The sequence below is a fragment of the Argiope bruennichi genome, chromosome 10 (genome assembly GCF_947563725.1).
Source record: "Argiope bruennichi chromosome 10, qqArgBrue1.1, whole genome shotgun sequence".
Taxonomy (NCBI): domain Eukaryota; kingdom Metazoa; phylum Arthropoda; class Arachnida; order Araneae; family Araneidae; genus Argiope; species Argiope bruennichi.
The window spans coordinates 7,235,914-7,252,391 of record NC_079160.1 but is presented as its reverse complement, the minus strand read 5'-3'; the positions used below and the strand labels follow the sequence as shown (position 1 = coordinate 7,252,391).

The 16,478-nt window shown below is 25.9% G+C and overlaps 1 protein-coding gene across 1 annotated transcript; it reads right to left on the bottom strand.

Moving 5' to 3' along the window:
* Positions 1–229: 229 nt before the first annotated feature.
* On the bottom strand, positions 230–1,305 carry LOC129989188 (uncharacterized). The gene is made up of 2 exons (XM_056097563.1): positions 784–1,305; positions 230–682 (listed from the first exon to the last, which is right to left on the bottom strand). The coding sequence occupies exons 1-2, from the start codon at positions 1,232–1,234 to the stop codon at positions 600–602; spliced, it is 534 nt and encodes a 177-aa protein (XP_055953538.1). The 5' UTR covers positions 1,235–1,305; the 3' UTR covers positions 230–599.
* Positions 1,306–16,478: the final 15,173 nt, after the last annotated feature.

Genomic DNA, 16,478 nt, shown 5'->3' with positions numbered 1-16,478 from the left:
CTTTATTCTTCACGCATATTACTCTGATATTCCTATGTACTTTAATCTAAAGAATTACCTTAAAAAAATTACCGCCAAGATATATACTATACACAAAAGATTTCTTGACTTAAAAAGTCTTAACAGACATTTTTTTCAATGAGATATAAATGATACTTCAATGTTTTGAAGCATTTAAAGCATCAATATCTGCGAAAATTTTATATTCTATCTGGTACTATCCATACAATTAAGATTTACCAAAAACTTTGGAAATTTCTTATATTTAATATTCAAAATGTTTCGAATATTTCTTACCAAAAGGTTATCTGAGTTCATTGATGGTTTAGGAAAAAATATTTGCTTGCTATAAAAGTTGGAATATTCCAATTTCAAACGGAAAAAGCTTGCACTGAAAAAATACCAAGACAAGAAGATAAAAGATATAGGCCAGATACTTACATATAATATTACAGCAACTGTAGGTGAAAGTAAAGTGTAGCACTGATTTTCAGTGAACATATTGTTTAGAAGACTTTCAAAACATGCAAATAGTTTAGAATTTTACTTCACACGTTTACAGGGGTGTTTGTGGGACCCCAAAAAATCCCCTGAAACTTTTACGGACTTACTACCGGCATTTTGGAGTTTCGAGAAAGGGGAGGGGGGAATGAAAAATTACAATTATGAAGTATTGAATGACCTAATTATAAAAGTTTAATGAATTACTTTTTTTGCAAAATTAATAACCATAAATTTTTAAACATATAAACTACTACATTTTATGCAAATATTTTAAATTACCTGAATTAATTCTTTTAAAAAAATTATCTAATTTCTGCTGCTTTTTTTTATTTTCTGATGTTTGTGGGCTTGTCTTTCTTTTGTGGTGAACTTCATAATTGCAGGAAGGTTGACTTTTATTTTCCTCATTTACAGTTGAAGAAATTTCCTCGAGAACAGCACATGCAGAGGTAGAAGCAGTTTGCTTTTCTGCTAATGTAGAAGGTTTTTCAGGGACTTTTATAGGTGACTCATCTGAAATACATGTTTTTAAGTCCTCTTGATATGTTTTCCAACTTCTGTTCATATTCAGTAAGAGATCTTTGTGAATTGGATCAGTCATTGGATTCTTTGAGCCATATTTTTCACATGAGGTTTCTTTAGAAGCCATTAAATCATATTTAATAGTCTGCACTGCATCTAGGGAATCAATTTTAAGAGAGGTTCTATAGTCAGTGACAAGTGTATCCATTAAGTTGAATGCACTTTCCACTAATGGGCCATGGAAGCAGCTAAGGCAGGCTTTGACCAATTTAGTCAATGTAGGATACTTATAATCATTTGTGAAATCGTCTTTTAAATTAAAAACTTTAGACCAATATTTATCAATTGTACACTTGACTTGATTTCCACTTTCATCAGATGTGTAGAGCATTTCTTTGGTATAACCTTTCTTTGGTATAACCTTATTTCAGCTTCTACTTTTGTCTTTTCACTATCACTAAAAATATGCGACATAAAAAATGATAATTTTTCAAAAGCTAATATTGTACTGGTTTTACCTCTTAGCTCTGGATCTAATGCTGTAAAACTAATTAGACATGAATTTTTAAGGGGTAATTTCTGTTTCATATGCTGAAATTTCAAAGTGAAATTCTCTTTCGTACATAAATAAAAAAAATATTTCAATAAGCGAAACGAAAAATTTACACGTGCATCAATAAATGAAACGAAAATTTTACACAGCGGAGAAAAAAAAGTTGCGAAGCGATCAATGACAAATAGCTAATACGGCGAAAAACCCCCCTTCTCTACTTATTGGCGCCACGCCAGGAGAGATAAGACCTTTGAACCCAGAGTCACGTGATCGCACATCTGGTCGAACGAAGTCTCTCCCTTTTTTTTTCTGCCGCGCCTACTTGCCGAAAAAAATCCAGAAGAGAATGTCCGAGAACCGGGGGAATGAGTCATAACTCGCAATAAGGAAAGAACAAAAAAGAAGTTTTTTCCCCCTTTTCACGTATAATCACTGCCTTTGGAGAAAGAAAGGAAAAGTTTTCACCACACACACTGACCTTGCGTTTTCTGCTTTCAAAGCAAACAAAATTACCCAGATCAAAATAAATAATTCATTATTATTCCTACTTCCTTTTGAACAACGATGCCCGGAATTTCCGGGTATCGAAGTTCAAAATCCCCGGAATTCCGGGGTTTCCCCGGAGCACAAACACCCCTGCGTTTATATTAGCAATACTTTGAAAAAAAATCGATTTTTAATAATTGGTTTTTATACTTAATTTATAATTAGTTGCAAGAAAGGAATAAATTCGGGGTTTTTAATGATGTTTTTTAAAGTCCAACAAACTAAATAATCGAGTTAATGTAGAGAAATTCTGATAAAAGTTTGACTAAAAATATAAAGGAACTTTTATTTTCCTTCTGCAAATACTTAAAAGTACAGATTTTTTTTTTAATTTATTCATTTCGTTCTTCAGCTTGAGGATTCATCTAAAATAAATTAATTATTTGATAATTAAATTCTGAAAATATTAAACTTTAAAAAGTCATCAGGAACAAATATCGATACAAAATTGCAGTCTACGAAGACCGATTCCAAAGTTCTATCTTTACACACAGAAAAGTAACTTATAAGATGAGATTTATTCATCATAAATTTTGAATTTCTCCTTTGGAACTTAAGTAATGATGCACATCAATTTTAAAACTAATTAGGAACTTCTAAAAAACTTTACTAAAACCAATTAATGCCAAATTTGACTAAAGCTTAGATTACTGCTCTTTTAAATTATGTCAAAAAACTATAGTTGTAGAATAAAAAAATAATTGTAAAATAAAATTAAATATTGAAAAATTGTTAATTTTTAAACAGAAAAAGTTATAAAAAAATCACAAAAAACTTCTTTTATTGGCATATATCAAAATATTTTCAAAATACAACAAAATACAGTAATAAAATTCTTTATATTTAGTAATATAAAAAATTTTATCTTCAAATTCTTTATGCTATTTTGAAACTATATAAAAGAAAAGAATGTTAAATTTTAAAATGACAACATTTTAATTTCAAATCTGGTAAAAAATTACAATAACTGTCAGTTGAGAATTGTTTAGGCATACATATTAACTTACAAGAGAAGACAAAAACAAAACAAAGGAATGCTACACAAATCAAATGTAACTCTCTTATAAATAAGGTGCAACAATTAATATCCTTAAAACAAATTAATATCTTTTCTAAACATATTCAAGAGATTATGGCCAGTGGAAATCTCAGTAAAATATTAATTATGCTATGAAGGATTTTACAAGAAATTTTTCTGCATATCATCTTTGATTTCCAAATAATTTTACAATAAAGCAGCAATTTCCAGAAGAAAAAAAAAATGAAGCAAATAGTTATTCATACTACATACAAATGAAATGGAATTTCAATAAAAATAATTTACACATTCTAATGAGCAAGGAATTGCCTCAGAAAACAAGATTTTCATACGAAACATCAGCAAAAGGCATATTCTCCTCACAATAAAGCACAAGAAGATGCTTGTGATATTACCACATGCAGTTTCTAATATGTCACATTTTATAAGAATCACAACAGAAAAAATCTCATTTGTGAATTAAGTTAAATGAAACAACTTTTAAAAAGATACAGATATTGTTATACTGTTTTTGTTATTAAATTCTACATTAAATTTCCTTCAATTTGATATATAAACATTTGTATTTAAGTGAAAATTAATATATTGTACAAGCATGCAAAGTTGAAAAACATGAAACCTTCAGAAAATGTCCACACTTTTGGCCACCACTGTATATATAAGTCAGTTAATAAAGTCGTGGGCCCTGGATATCCTATACGTATTAAATTATGCATACCTTAAATGAAACTCAAATATAGATTTATTAATATAGCTATTTTAAATCATCACAGAAAACTTTTTGTCACATTTTTTTTAAAAAATATCACATTTCATATTTATGTCATTTCATATAAGCACTTGGTAAGCATTACATTTTCCAACATTTAGTTTGCAGTAAATCTTTCAATTTTAGTTTTTCTCAACGTAGTGGTAAAGCACGGATGAAAGTTAATTTTTCCCACACACTCATAACACGCTTGACAGGTGAAATTTTATTTTCATTTTTTTAGAAAATATGAATGAAATATTATTTTAATTCACCAAAAATAAAAACTTGATTTATAGGTTAAAACATTGGTAATATTGAAAAGATTATTGCTTGGATTTTAAGATGATGCAAAAATCTGTTTTGCGCTGTAAATTTTTAAACATTTTCGCGTAATTTTCATTTAATTAAAATTCTAACTAAATATTTAAAAAAAAATCGCTCAGAGGTGTACATTCTCGTCCTCTAAAGTGTATATGTGCCGAGTTTGGTAGCTCTAAGTCAAAGGCCTGCAGATTGTAAGCACACACACACCTTTATTATAAGTAAAGATAGAAAAAATGAGCATCATGTTTTGAAGAAAATAATTTGCTTCAAATGAATGCACAGTTTACAACTGAAAAAATATTAAAAATAAACAATTTTATATTAACTTTATAGAAATTTTTCCCCCAATTTTACAAAAAAAAAAAAAAAAAAAAAAAAAAAAAAAAACTGAAGTCAAGTATAATCAAACTTTCAAATACATGAAAATCACGCTGCAATAAATTGACTTGTAAGACTGACAAGCTACAATAAATCTGTCACATAATATAGCTTATAAACTAGGTTCTTTTTTTAAATAATTTGGAAAAAAATATATACTACTACCTATTTTATGAAAACTTTGTAGATAAAGACAGCAGTTAAAAGTTTTCGTCTCCTAAATAGGATACAATTCAAGCTACTTAAAGAGAAACATGGGTGGCAAAATGTTTTTTAAGGTTTGATTTATCGGAAAAACATCGTCCACAAATACCGCATCTGTGAGGCTTTTCACCTGTATGCGTCAAAAGATGTTTTTTTACAGCACTGATAAAAGGGGATGAATATGAACATATCCCACACTTATGTAATTTTCTTTGTTTCAGTGGCTGCCAGTTCTGATTCTTCAACAAAATAGAATCTAAAACAAATGAAAAAATTAGCTAATGTGCTTCATTTAAACAATAATTTAAACAAATAATATTAGTATATGATTAGGAAAGCACAGAAATAGTTTTAAAAAATCCACCAAAAATAGTATGATTCCAAAATATAATTAAAATTTAATTGAAATCTCCTTTTTTTTAAATCAAAAATATGACTAAAATTTAGAGAAGCCTTTCCTAAATCATCCACTGTAACAGAAGAAATAGCTACACACCAAATTTCATAACTCTATGTTTATCAGTCTCAGCTGTAAAATGTTTTCGCATCTTATATGACAACTTAAAAATATTATGTTTAAAAAATCCTATAAATAGAGATGTTCAAAAATGATGATTATATGATGTGAGCTTAACTGTAAACATAGGAAAGAATAGACATTTGAGAGGTGTCATTCAATTGATTCTAATTTTCTTATTTTTCTATGCATCCTTAAATATATCAATTATTGTAAATACAAAGTATAATGCATTTTAAATACTGAGTAAAACTTTAAAATAAACAGTGAAATTCTGATCAGATGCATTCAAAACTTTTTTAAATGGGAAATTATTATTCATTTTTTGATTGTAAAGATCTTAAAGAAATTAAAGAAAATCACACAGAAGTAAAAGAGGAAGTAAAAAAGAAGAAAAGAAAAAGGTAAACTGTTTTGATTTCAAATTAGCCAAAAGAAATTCTCATTATAGAAGTTAATTTTAACATAGAGAATTTACAGAATAAAATTTGAACTCAGCTAATTTGAATTAAAAGAAGTTTAAAACTATACTCAATTGGATAATATAACAGCAAAGAAACTCAATCTGGGAGAAATCAGCAATGTAGTAAGTAATGAAAAATATTCAATAATATTCAACATAAAATAAAAAATATAATGATGACTCATATAAAAATATGTTAAAAACATAAAATGTTGTTTAACAAATGAATAAGTTTACAGTAAAATTTTTGGGTATACCAAATTTAACACATGCATTTTAGCGGGAATATTTTAATAAATCATCAAAACTGTTTATCAGTGTTTCATCTGATACATGAAATTAAATTTCAAAACATGGCGTGAACTTAATTTTAGATAGTTGTTATTTTTACAAAATCATCAATCCATTCTGTACTATAAAATTTTTACATGATATTTTGTCTTTTTCAATAAGGGAAATATGTATCACAAATAGAAGCAAATTTCAAGATTGATAAATGAAAAAATTAATGCTGTGTTCACACAGCAGTAAATTTTAAAAATATGCAACAACAGACTCAAAAATCTCTTTCCTTCCCAAAACTGTAAATTCCTCAAGCAGATTTTGTATGTTGAATGGATTTTGAAGGCCTCAAGGCAGTTTCTAAGTAAAAATCCAATATTAATTCACTTTTAACTTTTTTTTTTTCACTTTTTAATACGAAAGCAAATATATTTCCTCTCATAATATACATGAATAAAATAAATAATTATCACACCTCGTACTTAATTTATTTTAAAGTTGAAAAATTTTGCTATAATTACATTTTTTAAGAATGAATTATGATTACTTCTAAAGGAAAATCTTAAATATTTTAAATCAGATAAAGTGCTCTTGTAAGTTATGGCAAAGTATAATTTTAGGCAATTCCTGAATATGACATGAATTTGAAACTTTCATAACATAAAAACCAGGAATAAATATCCTTTTGCTGTTCTGCAAATTGTAGTCTTGTTCTATAGAATTAGAATTAAAAAATAAAATACCTTTAAGTGGATTTAAAAATGCAATTTTTAATAAAATGCCTCTATTTATTAAATATTTAATTTGGTATATAGTATACATTAAAACTTTTCTGATGATGAACAGATGAATATAGTATCAACAACAACAAAAAAAAATATTAAAATAAAATACAACCTTCTGAAACAAAAAGGAAATATAAAACCTCAAATGATTCAAATTATCTAAGAAACAAATGCACAGTTAAAACTCTTCTCTGAATAGCAATAATCTATATATAATCACACCTACAGAAATAAAATAAGTATTCTAAAAAGCGAGGAAAGTATAATTCTTTTTCATCTTACAAATTTCTTTCTTAAAACAGTAGGCGCAATGGATTAGAAGCATTGATATATATTTTAATGGATCCATTTTAGAATTGGCCCATATTTTTAAAAATGTTTAGACACTAAAGAATATTTAAGGTTAAAAAACTATCCGACATTTGATAAACAAACTTCTAGATAGGATAGGAGATGTCTGCTGAATGTATCATTCCAGCATTTTTTATGTTCTAAGTTAGGGCTTGGCAATTACTAAACTAGATGTTGGAACGCAAAAGTCATACTCAGGAAATAACTTTGATCATTCTTATCAATGGATGGTAACATTATTATCAATGAAAGAACTATTGCATATCAAAATGCAACAGTACTGAATGAACTTGATAGGCAAAAATGTTCATGCAACTTTTGAATAACTCCTTATCTTCCAGCAATGGTGCCATAATCCGTGCCTAAGATACATCCACAAATACTTTAGCAGAAATATGATTCAGATAATTTTACATGTTAGCTGTTACATTTACATAAATTTTTCTGGATTCTTAATTCATTAAATAGTATTCATATGATAGTAAAAATAAACGTGTAGCAACACCATATTGTTAAATTAAAAGCAATTAAATTTGTAAATACTAAGATTAATTAGATAATTTTCACCTTTAATGCATTAGGCATAATGTATTAAGGGTGAAAGGCTTTCACTTAATACAGGAACACATTTTTAGCAAAGCACATCAAATATACATTTTGGGAAGCATAAATATGCTAAGAATGCATGCTGAAATGCAGATAAACATTTTAAAGTAAGCATTAACTTTAGAAGTTCAAACCTAATCACACAAAAAGTAAGAATTCATTTAACAACTAAAACTTAATAAATGAGCATAAAAAAAATCAATTAAAATATCAAAAAGGAAGAAATACCACACTTTTAAAATTATCTGTGAGTGTGCCTAAAGGAGGTAAGGAAAATTGCTAATACATTTTGTTTTAACTACTTTTATTCATAAATTATTCATGCAGATATCTGTAATTATATATATATTCTTATGAAATTTACGAATGTCACTTGTCAATTTTTAGAGTGAAAAATTACAAGTGAAATCCTTGGTACGAATGTCACTTGCAACAATGAACTCTGAAAATGGGAAATACACTGTACAATAGAAAAGTGGTCATAAAATAGAAAATAAATGCATAATTTCACAGCCATATTTCCAAAATTAAGCAAATTATCACATTTTAGTTCAAATATAAAACTAACAGCTTTTAAAACACATTTTAATTAATAGTAATATGTAAGTTTTAAAAGAGAACTTCTTTTTATTTTAATTATTTTCTACTTCTCAGTTGTAAAATTATAATATATTTTTACAAATATTGTGGAATTTTGCAATCAATATCTCTAAAATTCTATATCATTTGGTACCACATGCAAGGAATTAAAGCTTAAATAAATTTATCAATTAACAACAAATTAAAGTATTAAAAAAGAGTATTATCATCAAAAATACTTAAGTGTACAAAATTTGATAAATCTAATATATTAAGATATCAATAAACAAATCGATTGTAAAATTTCATCTTCACAAATATGAAAAAAGTTTAAATAAATCGTGCAAAAGCATCTGAAATGATAAATCTTCTTTCATAGCTGAATAAGTTTCACTCATACATTAATCTCAGATGTGAAGTAAAAATATAAAAAGATTGATTTTTGAATGAGTCGAACTCATGATTTGCCTCACGTTGTCTCCAAAATAGTTTCTTTTTTATATATTACTTACAAAAATGAATGTTTACAAAATATTCATTAAAAAAATGTTTTAAAGTAATTCCCAGAAAAACCGCAACAAATGATAAAATATGCATCTTGCAAGTACATCAAGATCCTTAAAATTCTTCAACTTCAAGTAAGATTTAAATGAATCTTATAATAAAAGATAAGTTTTATTCCAATATTATATAAGGAGCACACAAATAAAAATGATTTTGCCGTAAAAGTGTTCTGCCTAATCATGTATGAGTCTCGTATTTGTCTATAGAGCAAAGAGTGACTGTGAACAAACTCTCAATGTAAAAAAAAAAAAAAAAAAAAAAAAAAAAAAAAAAAAGAAATTTTTGAAAAATGACTATCAATTCTCTTTTCGATGAATAACGATTTTTACTGATCAGCTGTTCAAAATAATTCTCTGTTGCACTGCGAAAATTCGCTAATAGGTAAACAAAAACAAATGCAGAAGGAAACTCTCAAAAGAAATAATGCAATTTTAGGCCCCATACAGCAAAGATCTTTGAGATGGCAACAAAATTTTAATGGGATGTGCATAAACATCCTCTGTTCTGCCCCAGTATCTCTCCAAGTGACTCATATATTTTCAGCATTATTATTATTTTTCAAATCACTGAGAGATTAATAGTTAACCCATGATAAGAAAGTACGAGATACGATGAAAAACTAGACCCATCAGCAACTATAAAATTAAGCAACAACAACAAGAAAATTCTATACCAACACCACTTATTCTTTTACTAAGTGTGAGAAAGGATGGCCAGGTCAATACAAAAATGAGAATGGCAATTACGAGTAAATACCGTTGCATATGCGAATTATATTTACAACTTATTTAGATAGATTTGTAAGCTATTTTCGTTTGGGTACAATTTAAAAAAAAAGTAACTAAATACATGAATATGTGACAGTGAAACACTCTGCATATCTTCAAATAATAGATAAAGAGGACAAAAAAATAAAATAAACAGTCAAAATCACACAGAAATATAAAAGAAAAGATCTTTGAAATTAAAAAAAAAAAATTTAATTAAGTCTATTCTCTAATTTTATCAATTTTCTGAATATAGAATGTCTCTTAGGTGCAAATGTTTATGCCGTCGGAGAGCAGATTTGTCTGAAAAACCTCGATGACACATTTCACACTTATATGGCCTTTCTCCGGTATGAGTCCTCACATGCCTTTTAAGATGGGTAACATAGTAACTAGTGTAAGAACATATTTGGCATTTGTGGTAATTTACCATCTTTCCATCTGATTCTTTAATTTTGGTTGAAGTAAAAAAACGACCTAAAAAAAAATTACAATCAATCATTACTTAATAATCTTATAAAATATTATTTAATACAACCAAAAAATAAACAAATACTGATTTTAAAATCAAAACAGTATTCACTATTGAACACTTTATATCTAAATGCAAGCAGTTTGCCCTCAAAAATTAAACCAACTGCAAACTGATGAACAGAAGATTGCATCAAATGCAATAATGAATTACAAAATGATTCGTATACTAAAATTCTTTGAAAAACAGCTATCCTCAAATAATAACTACAAATACTACTGAAAGCAAACAGCACAGTTACAACAACAAAGTTATGCTCACAATAAATTTTATTTTTAAATCATATATCCGTTAAGATTAAGCATGTACTTCATAATTTTAAACAACGAATTCAAAACTAGAATATCATTTGTGTCATCTTCTTTATCTCTTAATTCCCATATTGATAGACAAATGTTTGCACTTAAAATATCAAAATATGATAATAAAATCTCTACTATCATATTAAAATACAACAGTTTATTTATAATATATATTAAAAACAAACAGAATTTTTTAGACAATCAAGACATAAGCCTGTTTTCTTCACTCTTCCTTTCAAATCAAAATTATTGAGGCTACAGATTCTCTTTATGTATCCAGAAATGCAATCATCCGTAATTCTTAATTGAATTGAAAATTTACCATCATGCTTATTATATAATTTGTATAACAAAATTAGCTCATTTGAACAATTGCCATTTCAATTTTTTCCATATATCTTTCATTGCATGAGTTTCGAATTAATATGTTAAAATACTGTCTATAATTCAAATTTATTCTGGCTAATTTGAAGTCGAAACTAAAAAGATATTTAAGTTTGTAAATAATATCTATTATTTGGCATATTCCAATTCAAAATATTTATTTATTTTATTTTTTTTTGCTTTTAAAAAAAGCTTTGAACAGGATAGATGTAAACAGTTTCATTTATTTTAAATTTTTATAATATATTACAATTATTTATAATTACTTATAATTATAATTATTTAATAGTTTACTAATATATTTTTTTAAAATTATCATATTAAAAAATTTATTATTGCTTTATTTACTAACACTAAAAACTTTCTTGTTAATATATTCAAATAAAACTTAGAAAGCCATTAAACTGTCATTTTTAATAAAACTCTCTCACTGTTCAGTAATTTTTCTTAGCACAAATCTTTGGACAAATGGAAGTTTTGTTGTGGTGTTCCCTTCAACTTTGATAATTCGTTTCTCAATATTTAAATGTATGACATTTTTTAATTATTATTATCATCTAAAAAAGCAATGTTACTTTATGCTATACGCATCCTTTAATTTATATATACATAATTTTTGAAGCAGAATCGTGGCTGAAGTCAGAGAAGACACTTTGAATTTTTAAGTTCGCTTTATTTCCATCCCGGGAGGCATGATTTTTTGCACAAGCAGAACGACAAGCACAACACAGAACGACACAAAACGAAACGATAAAAGCTAATGAAAATTTTATCCCTGTGAATAAATACTGTCAGATTTTAATAGGGATTTCCAACATGTGTCAATCACAGGTAAGGGAATCATAGGGATCTTTTAGAAGAATTTGTTTAAGTCAGCAATATTTTATCCCTTCGCTCGGAGTATGGAAACTTATCGGCTTTTAGCCGATTTAGCAATTTTAGAGCTAATTAAATATTTTTGCTAATTTTTGAATTAATTAAATAGAAAAAGTAGAATGGGATCAGAAAATAAGAGAATATTTTAGAATGAAGTTACTATGGGCTAAATTAAAACAAAACTTTGGAAATTAATTAGAATTGAAATTAGATTTTAAAATATCATCATATATATACACACACACAATTCCGAAGATAGCAAACATTTTTTTTAAAAAATGAGTTGGCCTGATTCATAAAATATTATTCAATAAACAATGTTCAATAAAATCTTGTTCTAGCCTTGCTTTAACAGATTTTTAAAACATCAGCCCACATGCTGGGACATTTTTACCCATTTGCTAAAAAAATATTCCTATTTTATTGGTTTTTCTTAGAAACAGCATATTTTTTGTGAAAGAGATGCATTTTAAATATAATCATATTAGATAAATCTAAAATAGATAATCTATTTATACTAAGAAGATTTTTCAGACTTTGCTATTCTGTTCACACTCTGTTATAACTATAACAAAAAAAATTGATCTAAAGCATTAGCACATGACAGTATTCTAATCATGCACATTACAACAACTATTAAAAAAATTCACATTCCTTTTCTTATACCTTCAAATCTTATATCCCATTGAATAGATCTATCATAAAAGTACAGAAAATATCAACTGCAGTTTCAAAAATTTAAAGAATTTCTTTTTAAAAAGAACAAAACAAAAAATGGTGAAGTTAAAAATGCCCTACAAGTATGCTAGTCATTTAAAATAGTCTAATACAGGTCTAAAAACTCAGGAAAGAATTTTCTTTACAAAAATCAGTGGCAATAAGTAAAAAAATAAAAATAAAAAGTTACATATCAACTTAGGAATATAAATTATATAAAATGAATAGAAAAATATAGTAATTCCTTTAAATGATAAAGTCAAAGATCATTTGAAAATAAAGATAAAACACACAATCACTAATTCAGTCAAAGACATTTTATATTAAAGACTAAACAATTTTATGTAATATTTTGTTTGCAATGTTAATACATATAAAGTTTAAAACTAACATAATAGGCATTTATTAAGCATACTACGCTTAAAACAAAATCACAAATAAAAATTTCATTTATTACAAAAAATGATCAACACCAAACAAGACATGAAATAGAAAAATAGAAAAAGAAAATATAATTTAAGAAATATATATGTTTAATTAATTGCGTCTTTATCAAAAGGTTGCAGTATTTACATAATTGTTAAATACTGTATATTAAAAAATGCTCCAACATCAAGAAATTGTAGTTGAAATGGAAGACAAAATGTCTTTAAGTAATATTGCTGATTTATGAAATGTAATACTCTAAAATTATTAATCAATATAATCAAAAATGAATATGTGTATTAATCAACTGAAAATTAATAAAGTTAAAAATTAACTTAAATTCCACATAAACCTTGAAAACAATAATGAAATAAAAAGTAAGATTAATTAAAATTAATGAAAAGCAAAAAGAAATCAGACCATGCAGGCAAAGAATAATATTTAGTAAAATGAGTTCATGACAAGATTCAATGATGTAAAAGAGGAAGGCAATAAATATGAATTATTATAATTTGTTATAATAGTAATTATGATTTTTCAAACAGTAATTTTTTATATAATGAAATGAATGGCGAAATTACACAGGACTGATGCTGAAAAAATCACAGCAAATATTAAGAAAAAGAGAAAAACAGATTAATAACGGCAACAAAAACAGAGTGTAAAAATAGACTAAATCAGTAAAATATCATATGTTGACACAATTTCCAACTGTTAAATAAAAAAATAACAATTTTCTCATTCAATAAAAATTTATTATACTGTGAAATTAAATTAATATATAACACAATATTAAATTATATTCTGATTCAAATATAGTTTAGATTTTGTGACTTCTAAAAAATTTGAGATTAACTACAGATCTAGATTGAGGTGACTGCGACTTTAAGCAGCTGTTGATTTGTTATATATGTATATATATATCAGTCTAGCAGTAAGTAAATAGGGTAAATATGAATAATAATAAAGTGATAATATAAGTTGTTTAAAAATACACTCTTATTTACATACTAAAAAATGTAGGATTTTTTTAACAATAATTTTTTTTAAAATTTTTAATATCTTTAACAATTTAATGTATATATACTATGGTCAATGTGATTAATTGGCTAATACTAATAATAACCACAGTTAGTATTAATAATAACCAATTAATTTCATTGACCATAACATATATGCTATGAATTTTGCAATCAATTTCTTCTCAAATTCATTATCAGATTGTGTTTTTCGAATAGAATTAGACTGATTAATTTAATAGATTAACTGATTTGATTTTGATATATTGCAATAATATATTGTTAATGAGAATATTGTGAAAGACTTGAAAACTCAATCATTTAAGAAATAGAAGGTTTTTTTTTTTTTTTTTTTTTTAAATTCTCATTTCAGAACACAAAAAACGAGCCTAGATAAAAAGCAAAATGATGGAATGATGCAAAACAAATTTTGCCTTCCCACTCATCCATTTCCATCTTTTAATGATAATGACTCAAATATTTCTCTAAAATAATCAATAGATAATATATCATTAAAAAATTAAAACAGGTTTTTTGAATTATTCACATACTTTTTTTTATAGTTTACCAACTTCTATTGTCAAATAATAGAAGATGAACTTTTATTAACAAGTCATCAGAAGACACATACCACTCCCACATATACAAAAGTAAAAAATTTTTGACAAGGGTAGTTTTTGAAGGAAACAAATATCTCTAAATGTCCTATCTCAGAGAAGCTTAATAAACATTTCAAACAACAATGAAATTCAAACGATTTAAATAAATCATTTTAATTTCATTTTAACCTTCTTAACAGGAACTTACTTATATAGTGTAATTTATTTACTTACTCAGAACTTACATTACTCAATCTTCAAAACATAAAAAAGTACATTTTCCCTATATATGCTTTAAATTTTTTGTCAAATCTTTTTGACATGGGCCAAAGAATTCTATTGAAATCTAGCTTTCTCACAAAGCACTGCTCACAAGGAGCACAAATTTATGGTTTTTCTCATGTATGGATCATCAGATAACTTTGAGAATGAATGAAGTTATCAGTAGATAATAAACATACAGAACAGAAATTTATTTTCTTAAATCTGGCAACAAGAAATGTAATTTAAAATAAATTTAAAAAAATATTAATTTACTAAATTACTTTTCTTTAAGTGTATAAAAAACATATTTTTTTATTATTATTTTCAGCACTGCAGACCAACAATTTATAATTTATGAATGCAAATAGTAAGGAGTCTTGAAATCAGTTTTATCTGAAATTTAAATTAAGTCAATCATTCAACTGATAGTTAAATTCTGAAAATGTTTAACAAAGTATTTTTATTCAGAATACATAAGTGCATGCAATTTAAAAATTAAATGCATCAAGAAGAGAGTGAAAAATCATTTATAAATTTCATTTTTACAAATAGAAAACATACGAAACTAATAATAACATGTAAAAAATGAGTGCAAATCAACTTAAATTTAAAAATGAAGAATACAAATAAGATAGTGATTAAAAAATATAATTGTACTACTAAAAACATAATATTCTATTTTGCAATTGATTTAATGGTAGCTAAATCAAAATTATCAGTTAAAAAAGATTAGATCTTTTCTGCTAGTAAATGCCAAATGTAACTCATTTGGTAAGATATCAGAATCATCAAAATATACGTTGGAAATATCTTAACTGTTTTCAGGTATTAAAAGATTAAAAACTTATAAGTCTATATATTACTTTCATGTTTGTTTTTAATAGTAAAATTTTAAGTTTGTTTTTAATAGTAAGCACTGGTATACCATACATTGACACTTTTCCATTAACATAACAGTCACTAAACATAAAAGTTGTCAAGAAATGACACCTAAAAGAAATGACAATATTAAATCATAATGGTTTTAATTTAAAATAAGAATATTAAAATAAGACACAAAAGTTAGTTTGCACTCAATACATTTGGTGCACATTCAGAATGTGGTTATGCTATATGAAAGTGCTTTTAAATTATATGAATGAAATAGAAAGTATCAGATTTAGTACTATATTACATTAAAATAATATCATTATACTATGATCATATTTAAGAGCCATAATGAAGTGCATACAGAACAAACAGAGAAATTGATTATAAAGAAAATTTATTGTGAAAAATATCCATTATATATATAATAATAGAATTAGCAAATTCAATTATAATTCATACTCATTACAATATTTTTAAAAAATACAATATTATTTCAATGAAAATTTATAAGAACTCTTTATAATGGGGGGGGGGTGTATAAAAACACAAAAGTTTCTATAATTGACAAGACAAAGTCATTGATATAAAATAAAATCATTAGACTAACATCCACGAAACAGTTTAAAAAAAGCAGGCACAATACATGTAATAAACAAAAAATAATTTCTTTTTAATTTCTCTTAGTTGCTGCACACTTATCCTTAGTGATACTCTTTCCCCCCCCCCCCATACACTGAAAGAAAATTTTTTAAAT